Consider the following 25,535-nt stretch of genomic DNA (forward strand, 5'->3'; position numbering starts at 1 on the left):
GTGTAGCATAACTACATGAACTCTTTCACCATGTGTGTCTGGCCATTTCCATTGCACTAACTTTGCCAGAGCGAAAAGAGGTTGGTCAAATGTAGTGACTGGGATTTGTCCAGGATTAAGAAATTCAATAGCTTGTCTAAGAACATTCATGCCATGTTTAACCATGGCTGGAGTGGCAGATTTCTCATAAAACAGAGGAAGTAGTGCACATTTTGCTGGGGGGTCTTCCACCAGTGGTTGCAGAGAAGCATAATATGCAGACCATGCAATTGCATCATCACTGGCCAGTTCTGTCTTCTCTAGAAGTGGCAGTGCATGATTGACCCAGTTGTTTTCCTCTTCTCTTGCATAATCCAGTAAGCCCATAGCAGTACCTATTACACTCTGGCACTGAAACTGAAGTATTTTTCAGAGCTACAGCGGGGACAATGGCAAAAGTGTCAAGAGGAGCTTCTTTTTTATTTTCAAAAGGTGGTATCATAATGGGTGGTCTCTGTACACCACAGTCATCCTTAGTTGGTAACTGAAACATGCTGATTCCAGTACCATGAAAGGAGCCTACAGAAGTGGTTGCACCAACTGTGAAGAGCCCTTTCTGGAGACAAGCTGGAACCACAACACCGTCAACTTCAAAGCGTTCACATGAGGCTTTAGCAAGCTAGTCTTCAATTTGAATAACTGTCATATGAAATGCTAATACCCATTTGGTTTAATTGCTGGACCAGTCGCTTGCTTCTGGTTTGTACATGTAAGGCGTATGTAAATAGGGAGCGGTGGTTCACGTTCAAGGCTGTGTCTGGTCATCCTAGCAGTGGGTGTTGCCCTTTTCTTTGTGTTATAAAGAATGCCTTGTCCCCAAGCCTGAGAATCACATTTCTTTTGATCTTTCAAGTTGGAGCCATTCATTATCATCGAGATAAGAGACTTTAGGCTTGAAGGAAGTGAGGTTTCTTGACATCTTTCTGGGAAGGAGCCTGTAAATTTGAAGCCTGTGTGGTTGAATATGTCATTTCTAATAATCTTCGCAGCTTTTGCCAGGATAAGAGCATCTTCATCAAAACCTCTCTTCCTGAGAGCTTCCCTTAGTATATTTCTCATGCCCTCCTCGAAAACAAGAACTGTATTCCTTCCATCAAATTGTTCTTGTGCATCTGGAAAGTGTTGAAGCAAATGATTTTTCAATCTGGTTTTGTTGATTTGCTTCCTGACACCCAGTTCCTGAAGCTGATTTACATACAAAGAGTGGAGCTCAGATAGCATAAAGAGAAGGACTCCAGAATCGACACATTTTTCAATGTAGTCCTGAAGTTCAATGAAAACGCGAGACTCATTCATTTTTTCATCTATGTTTTCTGGACATTGGTCGCTCTTACTAGTGAGTCCACGGTAGCGATTTCTCAACTTTACAAGGCATGGTAAATGGTATTTAGCCTCAATTGCAATTAAATCTCCTCCAATTATCCTTGTCATAAGTCTTGTGTCCTTAAGTTCCGTGATCATGGTTCGGATATTCCTGTCAGCATCAAATGTTGATACTTCATGGAGAGCACCTTGATCTACAGTATGCCACCCTCACAGAAGAAGCACTTTCAAACATCCAGTCGTTGGCGTTTCATTGGCTTTCCCCCTACAGATTCAACAGCATTTCCCACGTTCTTCTTTGTCGCTTTCTTAAGCTTTGAATTGTTAAACTTTAGGTGGCAATATTTGTGCCAAGAAGCAGAATGTGAAGCAAAATTGCTAGCAGTTTCATCATTCCCAAAATACAGTTTAGTTGGAAGATTGTCAATCGCCCTGAATTGCTCGACATTAGCAAGAAATGATCTATAGGCATCAGATTTATCACCACTTGTCCCTGGTGTCTGCAAGGGACATCTCAGGGGTTCAGAGGTGTCTTTCTGGCAAATAATACACAGACCCCAGTTCAGCTCCATGTTGAAGTCTCAGAAACTAATGTGATGTAAGCATAAAAGAACGGACTAATCAAGACATTCTGACCTGCAACACGTCTAGAATAGGAAACTAAAATAACTGAAAGTACATCTAGTTATGTATGTAACCTGCGTTGTGTTGAACCTGCGCGATTCAGCCCTGCACACGCCCGGACTCGAACCCGCGAACAGCAGCACCTCGGATCGGGAGGCGAGCGCCCTAACGGCCCAGGCTACTGGCTCGCATGCCAGCAGCACTCTTGAGGCGTCGGGGAGTGAGGTTTACCAATGTTCCACAAGCACAGCTAAGCTAGCTGGCATCTGTTACACTCACCCCCCCTAAACCTCAATCCCGATCCGGGTCACGGCACCAATAATAATAATAATAATAATAATAATAATAATAATAAGCTTTATTTGTATAGCACCTTTCATACACAGAATGCAGCTCAAAGTGCTTTACATTTGAAGCATGTAACACAATAATAGTCAGTCAGTCATTATCAATCACTTTTCTTTGCTGTTTATGATCTACTCAGCAACATATCAAAAATATAGAAAATGACGCCATAAGACTGGCAGCCTTAACCCTCTTACCCCCCAAAGCACGCCATATGGCAACTGTGGCAAGGAAAAACTCCCATATTCCAGGAAGAAACCTTGAGCAGAACCTGACCAATCTGCTTCTGGCTGGCTCACCTCAATAGTAGCAGATGTAGAATAATCTGAAAAAAGTAGTCTACAGGATAAGATGAGTTAACTAAAAGCTTTCCTGTACAGGTATGTTTTCAGATCTTTTTTAAAAATATTTACTGAACTCGCCTGCTTGATGTACAGAGGCAGGGTGTTCCATAGTTTGGGGGCATAATGGATAAACGCAGCTTCTCCACTTTGTTTGTGGAGCACTTTGGGTGCGATTAAAAGATTAGAATTGGATGATCTAAGTTTCCTTTGTGGTTGATAAGATATTAAAAGCTCAGAGATATATGAAGGTGCTATGCCATTCAGAGCTTTGTAAGTAATTAACATAACCTTAAAATCAATTCTATAGGAAATAGGGAGCCAGTGCAGTTCAGCCAACACAGGGGTGATGTGTTCTCTCTTCTTAGTCTTAGTTAAAAGTCTAGCCGCAGAGTTCTGTATGAGTGCCAATTTCTTTAGATGTTTTTTGGGAAGACCAGTGAAAAGTGCATTGCAGTAGTCTAACCTGCTAGTGATAAAGGCGTGAATTAGTTTTTCTGCATCTTGTTGAGTTAAAAAAGGGCCGCACTTTGGCAATGTTTCTCAAGTGGAAATAGGCTGTCTGAGTAACTTTACTGATATGGGGCTTAAAACTTAACTCTGCATCTAAGATGACACCGAGGCTTGTTACTTTTGGTTTGACCTGGTGTGCCAAGTTCCCCAGATTACTAAGAATAATATCTCGCTTTAGTTTTGGTCCAACCAGAAGTACCTCTGTTTTGTCATCATTTAGTTTCAAAAAGTTTTTGCTCATCCACTGATTAATGGAGGTTAGGCATGCAGTGAGGGAGCAAAGGCCATCTGGGTTAGTTGGCTCCACAGAAATATACAATTGTGTATCATCTGCGTAGCTGTGGAAGTTTACATTATGCTGACTTATGACGTTTCCCAATGGAAGCATATATAGAGAAAATAGCAGGGGACCAAGGCAGCTCCCCTGGGCCACACCAAAAGGCAAGTCATGTTTTTCAGATACATGATCTCCTAGACTGATATAAAAAATCAATGTAACCTGCGTTGTGTTGAACCTACGCGATTCAGCCCTGCACACGCCCGGACTCGAACCCGCGAAACAGCAGCACCTCGGATCGGGAGGTGAGCGCGCTAACAATTGAGCCAATAGCCCAGGCTACTGGCTCACATGCCAGCAGCACTCTTGAGGCGTCGGGGAGTGAGGTTTACCAACGTTCCACAAGCACAGCTAAGCTAGCTGGCATCCTTTACATACTGTGACATTAATAGGAATTAATGTGATGTGATGCAGCCTAGCATAAAACTAGTGATTCAGCCTAGCATAAAAATAAATGACCAAACTATGCACACAGAAGATATCTATACCAATGACCTAGTTGAATTTAAAAATAAAAGAGAAAACCAAGATCTCTTAACATTTAAGCATTTTTGCTGCCTTTTTTGTAACAATTCCGTCTATATTATATAAGGGTTTTTGAGGTTTTTTGAGGTATAAGGTGCCTTGGCACTCTATGTTTCACTTATAATTTGGAAGATATACTGGCCTGAGTACAAATTAACAAAAGGAAGCTTATGCAGTGGTCTTAAAAGGCCATTACCCTGAAAGTTTTACTTGAGAGGGGGAAAAAAATGTTTTTTAAGAATATTTCAGCTGGGCTCCTAGGCTGAAATTATTCAGGAGGTCCTAAAGAAGCTTCATGTAAAATGTGGTGCTTTTATCACCTCGGTAACGGTATTACTTAATATGTGCACTACCCCACTGGACTATAAGAGGGGCCCCTTAGCTGATGTAGAATCAATGTAACATACGGCCTGTCGGGGCTTATTGCTTAAATACATTATTAACTAACACTTTATATGAATTTCAAAATATATGAAATAGAAACATGACACTACACTGCAAAAAATGATATCTTACCAAGTGTTGTAATCTCATATTAAGATTAGGGCTGTCAAAATAACTGATTAATTTCAATTAACCCATTTACTCCTAAAATGCCTGCTAAAAACGCCTATAGAATCCTATGGCACTCTAGACTAAATAACCTTATTTCCTGAGGGTTTTCTGAAAACATACTAAAAATGGTCAACGTCTACCAAAATTTAATATCTAAGCCTCTGTAGCACCTAGAAACATGAAATAAAAAGCATGCTGCGCTACGCAGCATCCAGCGGGAGGGTCAATGTTGCGTCATGCAGCATCCAGCGCGAATGGGTTAATTAATTTGAGAAAAAATAACTGATTAAAAAAAATAACGCAGATTAATCGATTCCGTATGACCTTTGACCCCGAGCCCCGATCAGTGTTTCCCAAAGACTGGGTCGTGACCAGGGCTTGAAAACGAAAGTATTTTTCAAATGTCCTGTTCCGAACGGTTCAGGTAGGCCTATGTTTAACGTTTTCGTTCTTGCATGCGTTCCGCCACCAACATATCTGTCCTGAACCGGTTTGGAACGCAAAATATCGTTCGTTCTTAAAGTTCCGGCAGTGTTTGGCGGGCCTATCAAGTCTATTTTTGTGGACTTTACCTTAGAATAGACGTAGGCTACTCATTATTTCCCCTTGATTTAGCCTATACCGTAGCTATGCCCAAAAATAATAAATCACAGGCTGCATCCAAAAACATTCAGATGGGCTATCCATCCCATAGCCTACAGACTTACTGTAGGCCTAACCTATGCCTATAAATAATTTCTTATCAAAAATATTTCTGGATATGTGCTAAACTCCTTACCTGGTTGTAGCCTAAGTTTTATCCATATGGAGATCTTCAAAGGCTTGCGCTATAATTCCAACCCTGTTTATAAACTAACCTGTCTGTTGCTGACAAGGCCTATCTCAAATTTCCCGTTTAACTCTTCTACATAGAATAGGCTATAATTGTATCATTTTACAAATCCCGACTTTAAAATGACAAGGCGTGGACAGGCAAAATAGGCTATTACGCATATGCTACAAACAATTTCCAAATCAGTTTCAGTAGCCTACGCTACGAGCTGGCCTAAGATCCGAAGTGGCAGACGGATAGGTTACATTACAACAGCAAGACAAAATATACACATTTGGACCAAAGGTCCATTTATTCTGGGTTTTTTTTTTCAAACTGCAGAAATCAAATTATTAGGCTGTTATATAGAGAATGAAAATTTTTTTCGTTCTCTATATAACGGTTTTGTGGATAACGGTTTTGTGGATATAACGGTTTTGTGGATTTCAGAATAACGTTTCTGTTCCGGAACAGTTGAAGACCATTTTGTTTTCGTTTCCGCTCCTCGTAAAATTCTGTTCGTTTTCGGTTTTCGTTTTTGTTCCTTGAACCGGTTCGGAGCCCTGGTCGTGACCCACGGGTGGGTTGCAAGAGATTTTATTTGGGTCGTCAGCACAATTTATGTTGTCTAATAGGCCTAACTTATACCATTTAGCCAGGAAAGCTATCAGTTTTCTATTAGGATATAGTTTGTTTACCACAGTCACGGCTTGGGGGCGAACACGTTGCACAGGGGACAGCCTAGACATCTCACTCACAAAATGAAACATTTCTGTGGGGCGCTTGCCATGGACCTAGCAGTTGCAAAATGCAAGGGACATGAATCAGCCTATTTGCACGAACATTAACAGACACCAGCTCTTCAACTTGACCGATTAAAATCTAGTCAACTAAAGCAGACATCCGGACATGACTATTCAATTTGCGTCATAGGCTGTAGATAGTTTCAATTGTAGATGCACTCTTTAAAGTTAATAGTAACCTCCTCATATTCCTTATTATTTCGGATTTAAAACGCTTAACAGTGCATTTTATTAGGCTACAATTTAAATGGACATTTTAAACGCTAGGCTATTATTTCCTCGAGTTTTCCACCTCGCAAACTCTATAGGCTACAGTAAAGGCGCATTATCTTTTGACTATTGCGCAAAAGCCTCTTGTTCTGATATTTATTCATTTCACATTCTTACAACATAGCTTGTCACAACATTAATACACGGCCTTGGTATACGGCCTACAAACAAATGTTTAACTTGAGAGGAAAATGCGGATTCAACTTTCCAAATAAAGAAACCTCCACAAATAGACTACAATATAACAACTTGAGTTACTTGCTATGTTTACATAGGAATTGACGGTGTTATGGATCCATTTGTCTGCAACGTAGCCTACAACATCACTCTTTATAAATACAGGAACAGCTTACTATGCTGAAGAATGACGACTGCGTAGCATGCAAGAATACCCCCAAGAAAAGTTTGAGAACCTGTGGCCTAAAACAACATGGTTGCATGCAGGTTGCATGTTAGATCTGAAGTGAAATGGATCGCGATGGTCTGTCATTTTCAAAAAGTGGGTCCCCAGAAAAAAAGTTTGGGAAACACTGGCCTAGATCATTGATTGGAACATTTACTTTTAAAAACGGCCTGATGGTGTTGACAAAAATAAAGTGTTGATTAAAATAAAGTCCTCTGCAATGTCTGCAGCAAGGAATTTGCATATCAATTATGCAATGAATTTGTCAACTCTAAAGTCGCACATCAATGGAAAGAAATAGTGTTGACATTGAGGGGAGTGTTTTCATTGTGTCCCCTAGGTTATATCTGTGGACTGAAATGCCTTGTATGTGAAAAAAACTTCTTCCCGAAGCACTTTTGAATTTATTTCCTCAGCATATTAGGTCATATCATAGATTATTATGGCCATTATTTGAACAGTGAAAATAATAATAAAAGAGTTTTTGAACTTATGCTGATTATTCAATGATTTATTTGAATTTTATTCTCAGCAAAATATAATATATGCGATTAATTTAGATTAATTAATCACAGAGTATGTAATTAATTAGATTATTTTTTTTAATCGATTGACAGTCCTAATTAAATAATCTACTAGATAAAAAATCTAGTTAGCAGACGCACCGGTGGCACGGGGGACGTGGGGTATATGTCCCCCGCAGTGCTGAAGAGACAGCCGTCGCCACCCTCACTCTTGATAAGGAAAAACAGCCTTATAGGTAGTGGTACGCTAAATAAAAAATGACCTACAGGTTTACGCTATGTAAAACTTCCCATTAACAGCATCACATCACTAACCACAGCCATCTAAGACTGCACAATCTCGTATTCACTCGGTTGATATCTGAAGCCAGTTTGTGCTTAGCGTAAATCCTCAAATTATGGCTAGGGTCTTTTATTTACTTAGGCTGCGCAAAGCACAGGAGTTTTATTTGGGGCAGTGTGGTATTTGAGGCAGGCTTTTATTTATTTATAACCTGCGTTTACTAGACATGCGTTTCGTTTGGAGCGGCATACCAGTAGGCTATCAAAAGCATAACATTTTTGGTTTGGTTTGGGATTTAATTTACTTTTGGACTGTTTGATTATATTGCTAAACGTTGGGACTGATGTGCACTGAAATCTGGGGGGTATTTGATGGTTCACGATTACGTTTATGCAGTTGAAAAAGTGTCCGGATTTCCACCGCTGTTTATTGCGAGACAAGGCAGCCGTTCATTGAACAGGGGCTGTGCTGTAGGCCTAATGGAAACCTTTTTGCGTAGCCAAGTAGCCTACATTGAGTTATTGTTTAACTATGCATGATTTACTTTTTATTAAATTCGTAGGCTGGAATGCCTACGAATTTATCACAGCAACAATTGTGTTTAAATGTAGTAGGCTAGCCTATGCTTCAGCCTAAGCTCGAAGGGGGCGGCAAGCGAATGAGCTTGAGAGCGAGTATTGGAGACCCATGGTGTAGGAAAACGACTTTTCTTTGCCAACAGTATTAATCCAACCAACAATATAATAAAATATTAAAGGAGAATTCCGGTGTGATATTCACCTAAAGTGTGTTGAAACATGATACCGATGGTGAACGTATGTCTCATAGCTCATCTCGACTTGTCCCCTGCACTCAGAAATCTGAAATCTTCAGGAAGTTTACCGTTCGCCGCCATCTTGAATTTAGTCACGATAAGTCGAGCGACGAGTACGAATGAACAGGTATGATAAGGGATCAGATTCCAAAAATAATTCTGTGGAAATGCATGGATTTCAGTAGCTTCCAGTAGCAGCAACTGGAATCCATGCATTTCCACAGAATTATTTTTGAGCCTTGTAAATGGTGTAAAACAGGGATTTATTTGCATGGCTAGGCTGATGCCCGAGGCACCCCCATCGAAAAACTGTTGGTAGCATCGGCTAACTAGTGCCAGATATCTGCTTGTTTATTACAGTCTTCTGTAATAAACACTGCGTTCGCTAACTAGGTTGTTGGTGTTTTGTTTTATGTGTAGAGACCCTAAGCAAGCTACTGACGAGGTTTGGTGCCATTTTAAACAATATTACTGGTTAAAGAAATGCTATCTGGGAAGCGTTTAGCTTACTGCCCATATACTCCACTGTTTGCGATTTGGGGCTATAGCATATACCAGGCCAAGTTCTGTAGTGGTTGATCAACAAAAATGACAGAAAAACACCCTTGGGTCAATTTTCGCTGGAATTACACTTTAAGCTCTTGTGTTGTCCTTGTAGGAAGTAAGTGAGTAACAAGTCTAGAAACACATGTGTATCTTGCAGCAAGACGCTGCGCCTTCTGGTGGGCGTGCCTGTGTGTGTGTGTTTTTGTGTGTGTGTGTGTCTGTTTTTGTGGATGTGTGTGTATGTGCATGCGTGTGTGTCTGTGCGTGTGGATGTGAGTGTGTGTGCTTGTGTGCGTGTGTGGATGTGAGTATGTGTGCGTGTGTGTCTATGTGTGTGCCAATAAAGTGATTCTGATGACTTGAAATAGACGATAGCACTCTACTTCTCTCAATAAATAGTTATAGAAAACATGTGAAATCACATATTCTGTCATAAATTTCATTATTGGATTTCAGCAGTTAGTTACTAGGTGAAATGCAATCTGTCTTTATCTTGATGCCAGCCAGGCAATCAGATTTAAGGTAGCTAAATCCATGTGTAATAAAATGACTTTTCATACTTCTAAATATTTTTGCTTTTTTTGAGTTACTCAGAATGCTTCAATAGCTTAGCCTACCTTTTCCTGTGTGTGTATGTGCACACATCTGTAGTTTTGTGATTTTATTTTTTAAATTAATAAAGGTATTACATTATGATTTTGTTGTTATTTCAGATGGAGGATGACAAGACCTACACAGACCTTCTTGCAGGCCTGAAGAGGTAGCTGACTGCTGATAAGCTTGCGCTCACAATGTTGAAGACCATGAGGGGATAGAGGAAGAAGGTATAGATTTAGGTGGTGCAGACTGCCACTAAACACTGTGTGAAATAGACTTGTTATGTTCTTTTTTACTCACGTTATTGTCCCAGGCATATGTGGTTTTACCAACCGGAAGGGGTAGGAGCTTGTGCTTAGTAGGCTGTCGTATGCAAACAGTGCAGGTAGGTTTCGAGCCCCTGGCTCTTCCTCAGGCAACCAACAAGTGTTTCACAATGTACCATCAATATATCTCTATTTGTCCTTACTCACACGTGAATCAAATTAGATAATCAGTTTCATAGTTACTACATTCAATCAATCAATCAATTATACAACATTGATGCAAAGTCCCAGTATGTATAAAGTGCTCTATGCAGATTTGTACACATATACAGAAAAATAGATAATCAGTTTCATAGTTAATACATTCAATCCATACATTTACAAAACATTGATATAAAATCCCAGTGTGTAAAGTGCTTAGTGCACTTCATTTAGGTTGTTTGCCACTATATATTGTGGTTTTTTTTAAATCTTAGTAACATCTCTTTCCACCAATCTACAATATGTATCCACTGATGAATTTCTGAATTTTGGTGGAATAAAAGTAGATTTACCTCTGAATGGCGTAGTGTTCCATAGAGAAGCAGGTATCATCGGTGCATTCTCATTGGTGGTTGAAGCGTATGCGTGCTCATTCTCCTGTGTGGTCGCTGGAACATCATGTGTATTATCCTTAAAGAATTATTTTAATTTTAGACTACGGAAGAATTTCTGCACATTAATAATCGTATTTAAACTCATTACATCCCGAAGTCGGGACAAAGGATAGACCTTTGCTTTGGTGCCAGTTAACTGATTGATGTCTCTTACATGGATGTCGTTCTTTAAAAAAAAAATGTGGTCTACTGTCTTTCTGTGTCTGTCTATATCTGTCTAAAATTATGTACCTGCTATATGTTAAAAGGAATAACTGTAATATTGAAGATGTATATGTATATATTTTTGTTCTTTTATATCTGATACAATGTTGATACCTATATTTTTGTAATTATTGTAATTTACTGTGTATATGTATGTTTGTACAATCTGCACTAATCACTTTACACATACTGGGACTTTATATCAATGTTTTGTAAATGTATGGATTGAATGTATTAACTAATTTGATTCACGTGTGAGTAAGGACAAATGGAGATATATTGATGGTACATTGTGAAACACTTGTTGGTTGCTTGAGGAAGAGCCAGGGGCTCGAAACGTTGCACGCATGATAAAAAACCTTCCATGGGAGCTATATGGTGTGCGGATCACTCTCTTTTACTTTTTAACTCTTTCCTCTGATCCAGCACCCATCCGAAACGGTGAAAAGGGATGTGCGATGTCACACGTTTACTTAAAAATTCAGATCTAGCTTTGTTGAGTGACAAACTTAGACGGGAGGCGAGTGTGATTCACTGATATTAATATTAGCTGCGCTAGATAGACCTGCATGCATGTTACAAGGACACTGGGCCATGTCATGTAAGGAACATGGTACTGCAAAAAAAACATAGCCTACATTGCAGAGCCACTTCAACTTCATTAATTTATGGTGAACAAATGTTACACTACTGTGCACAGCCCCATGCTTTTGGGGGCAGCCGTGGCCTACTGGTTAGCGCTTCGGACTTGTAACCGGAGGGTTGCCGGTCCGAACCTCAACCAGTAGGAACGGCTGAAGTGCCCTTGAGCAAGGCACCTAACCCCTCACTGCTCCTGGAGCGCCGCTGTTGTAGCAGGCAGCTCACTGCCCCGGGATTAGTGTGTGTTTCACCTCACTGTGTGTTCACTGTGTGCTGAGTGCGTTTCACTAATTCACGGATTGGGATAAATGCAGAGACCAGGCCCCAGCTGTGGCGCAACGGGCACCTGCACCGTATGCCGGCGACCCGGGTTCGATTCCCGCCCCGTGGTCCTTTCCGGGTCCCACCCCTGCTCTCTCTCCCATTCGCTTCCTGTCACTCTCCACTGTCCTATCATTAAAGGCATAAAAAGCTCAAAAAAAAAATATATACTTTAAATGCAGAGACCAAATTTCCCTCACGGGATCAAAAGAGTATAGTATGTATATATACTTTTTTGATCCCGTGAGGGAAATTTGGTCTCTGCATTTAACTCATTGAGTGCCTTCCTTCCCATGCGTTATATGTGATTTTGGGAACTCTGATGAATGGAAATGAAATATTACGATCGAAAACTCATGAAAACGCACAATCTGGACATTTTATCATAACTCGGTTGCCGCTTTGGGTTGATCAGTGACTCATGCACGTCAGCTCAAAACCAGGCGGCAGTCTGGCAGTCAGTCAAAACCAGGTGGCAGTCTCGCCAGGTCACTTCTAGGAAACTTTAGAGGCAACACTTCATATTTCCTGAAAGACGTTATATCTCTATTTCTAGAAAAAATACAGCGATTTTGATGAAAACTAGCCACTGTTTAGCTTGGGATTTCTCAGGAACAGAGGCGTGCAGAAATACACGGTTTGCACCCACTGAGAGCTTAAAGTCTCACCTTTCAAACGAGCCATTGTATGTGTTCATAGCTATAACACAGAATATGCTGTGGCTGTACAAAAATCAATGGTCTAGATTGCTTGCACTCTAGGACAAAGCTTCCGAAAACAGCTTGGCATTCAATGAGTTAACCCAATCGGTGAATTAGTGAAACACAAACAGCACACAGTGTACACACAGTGAGGTGAAGCACACACTAATCCCGGCGCAGTGAGCTGCCTGCTACAACGGCGGCGCTCGGGGAGCAGTGAGGGGTTAGGTGCCTTGCTCAAGGCCCACTGGTCGGGGCTCGAACCGGCAACCCTCCGGTTACAAGTCCAGAGTGCTAACCAGTGGGCCACGGCTATAGTATATATGTGGGTAGTGGGACTGGGGAAACGCTGCCATCACTAGGCACGTGTAGGAATAACAGGCCAACTAGGTAGGGGGAAAGTGATTGGCAACTAATCACCAGACACTGATGAATTAGGTAATTGATAGATTAGTAAATTGGCATGTCTATTTATACATCGGGGCCTTTACGTGCGGACTGTTTGCTTCCGGTAGTAAGGAGCAGAGAATACAAACACTGGTGCTGCAGTGTGTCGGGTCCTAGGTTTGCGAGGCGACATTATAAATCAAGAGCCTGAACCGAGTCAGCATTCCGTCTGGGGACGAGGTGTAGGTGGCGATCACGGCGGGGACATTTGAGGTGGATTGTGGACACTGATACAGACCCTTGGGTTGCAGCTACAGCGTGTAGCCACTGTTTTTCTCTGAGTTCATGAGTGATTCCTGTATACTGTTTAGCGACGGTGCGTGTGTGCGTATTTATATGGGATTGTGAGGGGGGATGTGGGTAATTTATTGGACAACGTGCAATTGGTCAGTTACCAGCTATTGACTGGGGTTTCCTTGCGTTGGCATACAACATTCCAAGCTCTATTCATATCATCGCTAGTTTCCTATTTAGGCTATCTATTTATACTAACTCTTCTCCAGGTTCGTGGTTGGAGTAGGTCAGATAGGCTACTGGTATTCTGTTGCTGAAAGGCTTTAGTAACTTGGTCCATTGTTGATTTGCAGTGTAAATTGCCTCTGGTGTGATATTGGTGTTTGACCTATTTGATGAATTATTTTTATTTCTTTAATTTCTTTCTGGTTTGGTTTGATTTGATACCGGTGTGCTGTGCATGACCAATGTTATTTCACCTGTTAGTATTGATTACCATTTGGCCTGTATTCCTCTCCTCCCATTCGCTGGGGAGTGTGGAGGGTATTTAGGATTGCCTTTGCCTGTTTAGTCCAACAATTGCCCATTCGCTACCACACGCCTGTATGGGCGCAAATGATGTTTTAAGCTTTTGTCGAAGAATATAATAAATGAAATTTTGTATTATCACCTGTGTCTCCTGATACCCTGTCTTGAACATCAGCCTACAGCTGGGGGGCTGAGTGGGTAGCTCCAGGGGTTCCTCTCTAGATATAGGGGGGTGGCGTAGTCACTATCATAGTCAGTAAGGCCACATATATACTATACCAGTGTTTCCCAAAGACTGGGTCGCGACCCACAGGTGGGTCGCAGGAGATTTTATTTAGGTCGTCAGCACAATTTATGTTGTCTAATAGGCCTAACTTATACCATTTAGCCAGGAAAGCTATCAGTTTTCTATTAGGATATAGTTAGTTTACCACAGTCACGGCTGGGGGGGCGAACACGTCGCACAGGGGACAGCCTGGACATCTCACTCGCAAAATGAAACATTTCTGTGGGGCGCCTGCCATGGACCTAGCAGTTGCAAAATGCAAGGGGCATGAATCGGCCTATTTGCACGAACATTAACAGACACCAGCTCTTCAACTTGACCGATTAAAATCGAGTCAACTAAAGCAGACATCCGGACATGGCTATTCAATTTGAGTCATAGGCTGTAGACAGTTTCAATTGTAGATGCACTCTTTAAAGTTAATAGTAACCTCCTCACATTCCTTATTATTTCAGATTTAAAACGCTTAACAGTGCATTTTATTAGGCTACAATTTAAATGGACATTTTAAACGCTAGGCTATTATATCCTCGAGTTTTCCACCTCGCAAACTCTATAGGCTACAGTAAAGGCGCATTATCTTTTGACTATTGCGCAAAAGCCTCTTGTTCTGATATTTATTCATTTCACATTCTCACAACATCAATACACGGCCTTCCCATACAGAAAAATAATATATTCACATATATGCAGCTTGAACATATTCCAGTATAAGCACATCTATGTTAAATAAATATATTTACATCTATGTGAAATACATATATTTCCATGTATGTATCAATATATTTCAAAATATATTTGTATATATATATAAAATATAATTGGCCACTTTCTTATATTTTATGCATATATTTAAATATATGGCAGTAAGAAGCATGATCACATGACCCTTGATGAAGATTCTGATCACATGATCTATATATTTCAGACATATATTTCTCTAATATAGTTCATATTCTACTATGGTTTGATATTTTCCGCATTGATCATTAAATATTTCACTATTGTGTTTACTTAAAATTAACCATAGTATCAGTATAAAGAGGAAGAAACACACAACACTTCTGTTATCTTTTATTCTATTTTATTGAAAATCTTTTTTTGTTATGGAACCTCAGTTCTGTCACTTTGGCATTTATTGCCTGGCCCAGCAATCTGGAGTGAGTGTCTGGCCTGGGAACTGCTTCAGGGTGGCCTCTGAATAAGACAGAACATATACAAATAGAACATGCAAAATATTAGTGACACAAATACAGATGCTAAAGTGCAGAAACACTGTTGTGTTATCACGATAATTGGAGATAAATACAAAGTGAGTTGGAGAGAAAGACATACAAATAAAATAAACTCACCAATTATCGCCTTAGTCCTCTCAGGGTCCAGGCATTCCCCTCAAGTGCCTCCTAAAAAATAGCACAATCAATTAGGACCTCAAATAGTTACAGTTTACTAACACAGAAAAGATCTATGATGGTGAGGCTTAAAATGGGAAGCAGTCCACACAGACAGCCTAACACTTTTAAATGAGACAACACAACTAATATATCATATACACAGAAGAGAGAAGCACACAGATACACACTGAAAGGAAAAGTTAGTTTCATCCTCAAATGTTTACTAAACTTGTACAACCAAGAAGCTGCTATTTCATTAAAAGCCTTCAGACTCACAACCTCCTCTTGGAGAGCCATTTTCGCCACCTCTTCTGTAGGTGGTTGTCAGTTCTTGGTTATCTCCCACAGCTCACACTCATAGAGAGCTCTACCAGCCTTCTCTGAAACCTGCAAGTGAACAGAACATACAGCATGAATGAGAGTGGCGTTGGTAAAGGGTATACTCGTGTAATATGTAATGTCCTGGGATATTCCCACTCATGAAGTGTCTCCCATCTGAGACTGCTATCTGAGACTGTAGGGAACCAACCATCATATAAGATATGGTTGGAAAGGTATATTTTCAGTTCACTTTGTGTTTCCAGTAGCTTGAAGCTAATTTCTTGTCATTCAAAAGATCAAAACTACTCAAACAAATTTATAAATTCTCAGAAACAAAAGGTTATGTTCTGCATTCGAAAATAGACCTTTAACAAAAAAGTTATATTCATAAGTAAACATTAATTTTTGATTACCTTTGGTCTATGTGATGATGAAGCATCAACATTTGTCAGTGAAGCATACTATGGGTTGGGCTTGGGTCGTCTTGGTCTCAGGTCTTCTGGTCCATCCTCCGGTGTCCTTGATGTAGCTTTCGAGTGTTGCCTCTCTAAAATGTAAAAAAAGGGGGTGTCAGTGCTCAAATGCACTACATGACCATACATGGTCCTTTTCAATACAATTCAACTTTTACATTTCCATAATTTAGCATGGGTGTGAATGGTTTTGCAAGAATGTCAGTGCACAAAGCATGACAAAGTAGTTTGATAGTGCACAAAAACAAAACACATTACTTCCAATACCATTTCCATGAAATTAAGCACAGTACTTGTGTCTTCAATTCCTACACGTCCACTCTAATACTCCCCAGCACATAGGAGCCTAACGTTACCACATTACATCCTATCTAAAAAAAAAAAGCTAATGTTAGCTCTAAGTGTTGTCCATGATGCAACAATAGCAGCTAGCTAGCTAAATCACAGTGCATAGAATGTATACACCTTAGGCTAGTAATGTTAACCGTTACATTTTCTGTCTTGCATAACAAATCATAAGTTAGCTTCTATCTATGCCTATCAATCTCAGACATCCCAAGTCTCCCGGAAGTTCCGGGAGTCTCCCGCATATTGATAGCGGCATCCTGACGCCCGCAAATTAGATAAAATCTCCCGGAATCTAGAGTGAGCATCAAGAGCGCGCATGCGAGACCGCGTGTGCATCTGAGTGTAGAGCGTACACGACGGGAGAGAGAGAGGGGTGGTGCGTGTGTGTCTGAGCGCATCCAAGACAGAGAGCATCCTGATTGGCCTGTTTCGCTAAATCAACCAATCAGTTTTCAGTGTAGGCGGGCTTTTATCTCTTTTCTCCCGAACTTAATTAAACATTTCAGGAGCCTCATGGCAGAGCCTCAAAAAAAGGAAAATGTAAGACCCATTTAAAAGTGTAGGCTACCCTTGTCTCATAAGAGTAAAACATAATGATAGGCCTAGTCTTGCACACTGCACTGTTTGGTTAAATGATTGCAAAAAACATGTTGAGGTGAGTTTAACAAGTGTCAATTCATGTGCATATTATTCAGGCCTATAGCCTACTAGTTGCCAAGGCTACATGAAAAGACCAAACTATCTACATATTTTATTTTCACAATTTCTATCTATAGGCCGTAAGGTGAACCCTGTTATCGTTTCATCCCGCTCCACAGTCTGGCATCTACACAATCTTTAGATCATAAAAAAGAACGAGTCGTGCTTAGCTACCAACAAAAAGTTTGTCGCTGAAATTCCAGTCGATTGTCGATGCGTCAATGTTTTATGCAGAACCAGTGTCTTCAGAGCGTAATAGGTTTTCGTTCGAGAGTGGTGGCACGGTTCGACACGTGATCGTTCTATACCAATGAGGCAGCTGCTTATTGTCAACAGAATGGCAAGATGGCAGCTCCCATGGTTAGATTCAACGTTACCGATAGTTACCGGAAAACACCCGAACATCCTCAAAAGTGGGCTAAATGGATTCTAAACAGTGCTGTATATATAGCCGCGTCCAAGAAGAACAATGAGGCAAATATACGATAATGTTATGTTTTACGTTAAGTCATTTATAACAAGTTTCAAATACCTGGGAGTAGCCTACACCTTAGGCTACTGTCGAACATGACTGTGAACACCCAGCACACACTGAAGAAATCAAGACTGTACTTCCTACGTCAGCTGAGGAAGTTCAAAGTATCAGCACCCATCAGCTGTGGAGTGTCCTGACAGCATCATCACTTGGTATGTGAACTGTACAGCCCGTGACTGCAGTGCTGCACCACCAGAGCACCGCTCCCTAGCCTACTCTGCAGGAGTCCTACAAGGGAAGATTACGTAAAAGTCGTAAAAACGTAAAAGGAGCCAAAGTACTGTAAAGGACTCCTCACATCCTGACCATGGACTTTTCAAAACACTGAGGTCAGGCAAATGTCTCTGCTGCTACAAGACCAGAACAGAGAAACTGAGGAGGAGCTTCTTTCCTCAAGCATTCTGTATCCTGCACACACAATGACTAAACTGCAAACACTTTTTTCCACACTTGCACATGGACTGTACATACACACCTTTATACTCTCCCTTGCCATTTATGAAAAACATTTCTTGATCTTTCTTTCTTCACACTCACATAGAAAAAGCTTAACACCAAAACAAATGTACTACATGCTTTACGTCAGTATTTCTATGTATGTGACAAATAATCATTAGGCTATCAATAAAAGGCAGTAATTGAATTTATATCAATAAAAGGCAGTAATTGAATTTATACCAATGACTATTTGTTTGTTCATTCATTCATTCATTCATTCTTCCACAAATGAAAACACTGATCAACCATAAAAAACAATCTTTATGAAAAATATGAAATCAGATATATACACAACTGTACAAAGAGAATAAGGACACTTCTATTCCTCACTGTCAGAGTCAGGACAGTTATCTTCCAGCTGCTCTTTTTCTTTTGTGTTGGCACAATTACAACAACGACATAAGTCTGTGCAACACAGGCCTGCAATAACACAGGAACATCTGCTGGTCTCACAGGCACTTTTGCAGCCGCAATGTATCACATGCAAAACACTGTCAGGGGCCGGGTTTCTTGTCATCCAAGTGACGTGTAAGTTCCCATCCTCTATTTGCCAACCATATCCAGCAGGTGATGGAGCACTTATATTTGCTTTGAGACAGGACCTCATTATTGCAGCCTGGTAGTTTGCCCTTTTGCAGTGCTGATGAAGGGCATCGGTAGTGGGGGGGATGCACAATTCTGGCAAGGCTGATGATGCCATACAGAAAGCCTTGTACCTAGCTTCATTTACATTTTCGGCAGCTGGTTGATCATATAAGTGGCATACATACTGGCAAAGAAGTGCAAATGTTGACTGCTCCAAGTTAAAGTTAGTACCTAAACTTTTAAAAGCCTTAAGGTACTCATCTTTCTCACATGCAACAGAAAATGTCTTTCTTTTTCCTTTGCCATAAAAGGCACTTGTGGAGTCACACCCAGAGAAAGTGTGAATTCCAATCAAGGCTGAGACCACACTGGTTCCGAGCGCTGATGACACCTTGGTTATGTCAATGATACGTGTCCTGTTGCCAGTCCCTGTGAAAACATATAAGCTGCATGGTAATTCTGTCTGCACACTTACAGCAATGACTGCCACATCAGTGTCAGAGCTCTTGATAATGACAGCTTGATGCTCCCTTGCAGCATGTTGTGCATGTAAAAACACCCTTGTGTCATATTCTTCATGATCACACTGCAGGTCTTCAACAACATGAACAGACTGTACACCCTCCATAACAGTCACACAGTGACATTCATCTTTATGTGTGATGTACAAGCAGAGGAAGTGCTTCCTTATTTGTTCCTTCTGAGAGAAACCTTTTCCATTGGGTTGGGGCCCTCTGATCCGGGCCAAAGATTTGCATGCGTTGTGACCCTGCATCAGCTCTGCGTGACCGTTCTAGGTTTTTGATACTGATGAGTGGATACTGGTCAGTGACAAAGTCAATGCGTGTACACTTGTGTTGCAAAGCGAGTTGGAGTATGTTCTGCAGTATGGTCTCTGCTAGCTCTCCAAATGTCCCTGGTCTGGATCGCATGGCCTGTATGACTGCCATACCATCAAAAAGAATGGCACCATCCACTGGAACTTGGTCAACCAAGCAGTCTCCACCTTTGTTCTCTAATAGATCCATGAGAGCTGATTTATTTGTTTTGGCAAGTAAACCATCAGCACTTGCTAATGGATATGACACAGTTCCCAAGGAATATGACAGGATTTCCCTCATTTCAATTTTTCTGCTCTGACCAAGGATGAGGAGCCTGGAAAATAACTTCTTGTCAGCACGCAAAATTACTTCCTTGCCTGCTGCAGATTTTTTTTTCGGCTTTACCTGATCACTGAAGGTCTTGAGTTTTTGTGATTTTATGGGGGCAAATATGTCAACTGAATTGGATAACAGTCTCTGGTCCATAAATTCTTTTACAGCATTTTCACCCTTTTCTGAGGCAACAAGCAAATCTGTCATGATATCTTCTGTTGCTACTCTTCCAGAGCTAAGACACACAATGCCATCTTGGTATACATCAAAAGGGTTGAGCATGGAATCAATGGTGGAAATGATTCTGCAAACAGCCTTTTCATCAGCATCAATGCGTGTGTTGTCAAGGTCTTTTCGTGTCCGTAGCTCAGGAGATATCCCTGCCATTGCTTCACACTGTCTTGCTATAGCAGCTCTTTCATGCTGTGACAGTATCCAGCGATACACTGCAGCCCGATTTTGTGTGATCCCTGTCCAGCCACCTTTTGTCTTGGCATCTCTGTTAAGTGTTTGTTCAATAGCCTGGTCGCAAGCAATGGAGGCAAATCCAACACTTTGTCACTGGACAGTCCACTGGCCTTTCACATTCATCTCACTGTGGCAAGAGGGATGTGTGATGGGCAAATTCACCATTTCCAGCCAGTACGCAGGTAAATAACGAGCATAATTGACACGATCGTAGGCAAAAAACCATGGCATCATTAATCGGACTGTTGACAGGTGAAGCTGCCAGTTTGACTCTCGCGTTGCTCTCACAAACAGGAGGAGTAGCTGCATCATGTCAATGTATGAGCTCCAGAAAGCAAATGTTGCATTCTCTTTACTTTTCCTCTGCACAAAGTCAGCATATTTGGAACACATGCTATCAAACCTCTGATCTGCACTCACAACATCCATCCGTCTGTCTGGAAAGTCACATTTCATGTCAGTGATGACATCCATGCACACAGCTCTCTCTTGTGGTGGCAAGGAGTCCAAGAAGCTGATAAACCTGATGCGCTGCAGACTCTCATAGAGAAGTTTATGAGCTCTCATGCTGCGATTGTAAGTGATGACCATTTATTACCCCATTGATGGATCCTGGGGCAACAACTTCTGATTCAATGAGGATGTCTTGCAGTCCTGCAGCTCCAAACCTTTTGCCTAAAATACTCAGGTAGGACATGCATGTATGGAATTCGCCTAATCTAATCACTAAACGTTGCATAAAGCCATCATTCTTCCAGCGTATTTGCTGTGCCTTGGCATATATTGCCTGGTCAAACACTAAAACAATATGATCCAGTTCTAGCTGGTCAGCAATCTGGACACTTCGCTTCAGGATAGTGTTAACTGTTGACATCTCTGTTGGTGAGGCCTCAATTACTGGAAGATAATACAGTGCTGACTTCTGCAGAGCATTTTCACATTGAAGCAGTGTATGAAACCCTGTCCAGCTTGGGATTGCACATCTATCCGTAAATGTGGACTTCACAAAAACATATGCCAATTCAGCTTGTGCAGCAAAGTGGGTGTCCATTCTGCATGTTGCTGCCTGCAGTGGTTGATTCAAGTTCTGTAGCCCTTGCCTTTTGGACTGATGGTATGGTTCTATAGGCATTTGAGGGGGGGCTTTGAATGAGGAAACTCTCTTCCTTAGTGGCTGTCTGATTGCTGTGGACATAGGCTCGATGGCCAAACTCTGGAGCATAATTCCATTTGTATGGTGAGTAGTTCCACGACCTGATAGAGTCTCCTCCCCATAGTCAATGTTATCCCACACAAGTGTTGTGGGTGCCCTCTTTGAGAATCCCTTTGGTATTTTGTCTCGTTCTACTAGTGTCAGTTGGGCAAGGCTAGTGTCTAAACTCAAAACTGTGTCCCATGATGCACAATGTCCCAGTCTGTTAAGCAGTGACACAATGCGTGTTGATCCTGTTAAATGTCGAACAGTTAAACCTAAAGTCAAGGACTTAGGTGTCTGCTTACGGCCCTTGGAAGCAAGGTACACAATGTCTTGACAAAGAGATACCACTTTCAAATGCAAGTCATCAGCAATGTTGACATAATAATCCAGTGTTGGCTCCTCAGTGGCGCCTATAATCCAGCTAACTACATTGTATAGTGCAAGGGAAACGACAGTTTGTGCTTCAGAGACATTCACATTTTCAGAAGTTGGAGGCCATGGGCATGACATGCCAGGAGTGTCACTAAGCTGTCTTTTTAAGAACAATGCTGCTGTATATAGTGTCCTTGTGTCCTCTTGTGTTGTTTGGCACTTAGTTGTCCCTTTTTCAGTCTAGCTGTCCGTCTGGCTCAACTCACTTGACTGTGTGGTCTCCGCACCTGATGGATGAGGCAGCATGTCCACTAGTGTATCCTTTGACAGACTCTCTACAAAAACCAGCTCGCAGATGTTGCGCTTGGTGGGCAAACACCAGCGTGGTGGTGAAACACCAGCTGGGGGAAATCACGAGTCAGCCTCTTCTTCAACATTTCCAGTCTGCAACACAACAAAACAGTGACAATTGAGAGTCATAGGAGTACCACCAAAAGCAGAGAGTGATGGAGGTGGTACAAGACATTACAGGCTAGAACCCATCTGCCATACAGCACATTTAACACCAAAGATACCCAAGAAAGGCACACAACATCACAAACCACACCACACACACAAACTACACATCAGCACACTACACATGAGCTGTTCTCCTTGTTGCCAACTGGTACATGTCTGCAAACAGCAAGACTTAAAGACTGTTTCTCCAAACAGGCCTGTCACACACATTTTGTATAAAGTTGGCCTTGCACATGAGAAATAAGACTTGAGAAAAATCCATTGCAGTTACCTGTAGTTTGAGGCATCAATATCTTCATTTTCTTTAACCAGATCAATGAAGGCCTTCCTCAGCTGGCCCATTCTTAGCACCTCTTTGTTGATAAGCAGCCTTTGCCGAATGATCCTCTCACAGAACACTCTGTAGCTGCTATCAAACATGGGCTCATTCCTAAAACACATATGAATGAGAAGTAAACAAATGAATAAGTGTTGTGATTGTGTGCACATACAACAGAAGGCAGATTAAATGTTTACTTGTATGTATTGAAATGCAATATAATAAATAACTTAGTTCTTTTATAGCTTTGGCAGGCCTCGTCAAGAACCTGGTGTACTGGCTGTAGCAGCCTTTGTGGTACTGGACTTCCAGGGCCACACAGTCTTTATCTTTAATGTGTATAAGGATACTTTGATCTGCTTTCAACTCGGCAGCTTTCTGCAATTGGCCTTAACGAAACAATAGGGATAACCCAATGAGTTTGTTGACATATCTCACACATAATTACCAGAGGTGAAAAAGTCCAGCTTCAGAAACTAAAAGTCCTACCACATAATCTGTGCCAACCATTCACTTAAACCAGCTGATTCTAATTAGCACAACTGTTCAACCAGGTAGAGCAGCTAATTGACTAGATCACCTGTGTTAAGTGCACAGGTAGAACCAATACATTAGACTTTTACTTTAGGAGTTTTCCACGTGTGTGTGTGTGTGTGTGTGTGTGTGTGTGTGTGTGTGTTTGTTTGTTTACCTGCTGTTAATGTTTCGGCCTTAGATAGAGGATCCCTTTTACGCTTGCCTGCTCGGTTGATAAGCCTTTCCTTCTTCTTGCATATTATGCAAATGGGAGGAAGTACGGGGCCAGAGCCTGCGATTGGCAGTCCTGACCGGGATCGCAGTTTCTTGGTTGGACTGCAGCCAGACGTCGACGGAATGGCCTCGTCTTCCGTACCTTGTTGCGGTCTTTCTCGTGCAAGCCGTCGATCCACCTTTGAGATGGCTTGAATCTCCTGTAGCATGTATGATGGAAGCCGGCATCTGCTGGAATACTGTCAAACTCCACCTCCAAACAGTGTCTGAAGTTGGCAGCCACATCCCGACACTCCCCCTCCAACTCCAGCCACTTTTGCAGGCTTGTCCGGTAGGTGTTCCATCTTGTAGCGGTAAAATGGTTGACCTCCTCATGCTTCACCGAAGCAATGTGCATGTAGCAATGTCTACATTTCGATTTATTACTACAATCAGGTGCATTTTCTTCATCATCTGTGCTGCTTGAGGAAGTCATGGTGGCTGCCATCTTGCAATTCTGTTGACAAAATGCAGCCACCTTATTGGTATAGCATGATCACGTGTCGAGCCATGCCACCACTTACGACCAAAATGATATTACGCTCTGAAGACACTAGTTCTGCATAAAACATAGACGCATCGACAATCGACTGGAATTTCAGTGACAAACTTTTTTTTTGGTAGCTAAGCACGACTCGTTCTTTTTTATGATCTAAAGATTGTGTAGATGCCAGACTGTGGAGCGGGATTCATTTTCTGAAAGACTTTTCGTGGTTCACCTTAAGGCCTACTATAGGCCTTCCTTTATATGTTGTACTGAACATATTAATCTGTATTTAAATAGGCTAAAGTTTTTTTTTTTGGGGGGTTGGGCTTCGTGATACCTCCCTGAAATTACTTTTGGCAGGTTGGGATGTCTGCAATCTACATGCCAGAGGCAAATATACTACCAAATATGGCCGTAAGACAGGTTAAATTGGTATTTCACTCTGTCATTACAAGTCGTTTTCATTAATTGTCCAAACGTTTCTCAGTGAATTTATTTTTCAAACCCCTTTCAGGTGTAAAAAAAATAAAGCTAGCGCTGGCTAATTTATGCTACAACGTTAATGCTACAGAAAGTAGCAAAGGTTAGCTTCCAACTTCCACCAATAATACCATTTTTAATTCGGACATTAACTTCTGCAAATGTTATATGAAATCAACTTAGCATACAATGAAGATCTACTTACCAGCAATTTTCTGTCATTTTTAAAAAGTGGGTCCCCAGAAAAAAAGTTTGGGAAACACTGTACTATACTATACTTTTCTGACGTGATGATGCTAGCACGTTAGCAGCCGTTAGCTAAGTCTACAAATCTCCTCCAAGTGACAATCATATCACGATGCAATGCTGAGAACAATTAACATGTTTGTTTATCTTATTTACACTGAGTTCACTGTGTGGCTTAATCCACAGATGTGGTTGAGCACTGTTTCGTTATGGTTTGCTAAGGAGTAACCCTTTGCTTAAAATAGTGGAGAGCTGGGAGGAGAGAATTTAATCTAATTTAACACAATTACAGAAAAATGTATAGGCATTATTATGTGTATCGGTGTTGCGTTAATCCCACACATGTCGTTTGGCCGTCCTTTTCAACTCACATCACTATAAAATCCCATGAAACCGGACAAAAATCAAGGCTCCCATTGCATTTCTATGGAGCCATAAGGTGAAGTTGACGGAGTATAGAGCATCACAGTCCCGCCCACAGGAGTTTCCGGAAGTAAGAATTCAATGAAATTTCTCCATTGACAATTCGGGTATAAGCCATAAAAACTTAACTGCACATGGTAGACTCAAAACCAGCTACGGCTGTACTAAGCGATTGTATATGGTCATATAGAGGGCGAAAATTTAAGGGGCACTAACCTTGTTTTGAAATAAATGTCTTTTAATCGCGATGTACTTCATTACCCACAATCCTGAACAATCCCACAAAACT

At 41.3% G+C, this 25,535-nt stretch overlaps 1 protein-coding gene and 1 long non-coding RNA gene across 5 annotated transcripts; both read right to left on the reverse strand.

The window, feature by feature from the left end:
- Window positions 1–15,438: 15,438 nt before the first annotated feature.
- On the reverse strand, window positions 15,439–17,908 carry LOC125303634. 4 transcript variants are annotated; one of them, XR_007195069.1, is made up of 3 exons: window positions 17,706–17,908; window positions 16,067–16,200; window positions 15,439–15,719 (listed from the first exon to the last, which is right to left on the reverse strand). It is a non-coding gene; the product is annotated as an uncharacterized LOC125303634 (long non-coding RNA). The 4 variants fall into 4 exon arrangements; XR_007195071.1 differs by lacking the exon at window positions 17,706–17,908 and adding an exon at window positions 17,348–17,401; XR_007195068.1 differs by lacking the exon at window positions 17,706–17,908 and adding an exon at window positions 16,394–16,798.
- A 541-nt stretch (window positions 17,909–18,449) lies between these two features.
- Window positions 18,450–23,933, reverse strand: LOC125303684. Its single transcript, XM_048257560.1, has 3 exons — window positions 23,513–23,933; window positions 22,774–22,932; window positions 18,450–22,427 (listed from the first exon to the last, which is right to left on the reverse strand). The coding sequence occupies exon 3, from the start codon at window positions 22,119–22,121 to the stop codon at window positions 20,967–20,969; it is 1,155 nt and encodes a 384-aa protein (XP_048113517.1). The 5' UTR covers window positions 22,122–22,427; window positions 22,774–22,932; window positions 23,513–23,933; the 3' UTR covers window positions 18,450–20,966.
- Window positions 23,934–25,535: the final 1,602 nt, after the last annotated feature.

Source organism: Alosa alosa, chromosome 11 (genome assembly GCF_017589495.1).
Source record: "Alosa alosa isolate M-15738 ecotype Scorff River chromosome 11, AALO_Geno_1.1, whole genome shotgun sequence".
Taxonomy (NCBI): Eukaryota; Metazoa; Chordata; class Actinopteri; order Clupeiformes; family Clupeidae; genus Alosa; species Alosa alosa.

Coding starts and splice junctions, on each gene's coding strand:
- LOC125303684 (XM_048257560.1), bottom strand. CDS start 22,121: ATGTCATGCCCATGGCCTCCAACTTCTGAAAATGTGAATGTCTCTGAA.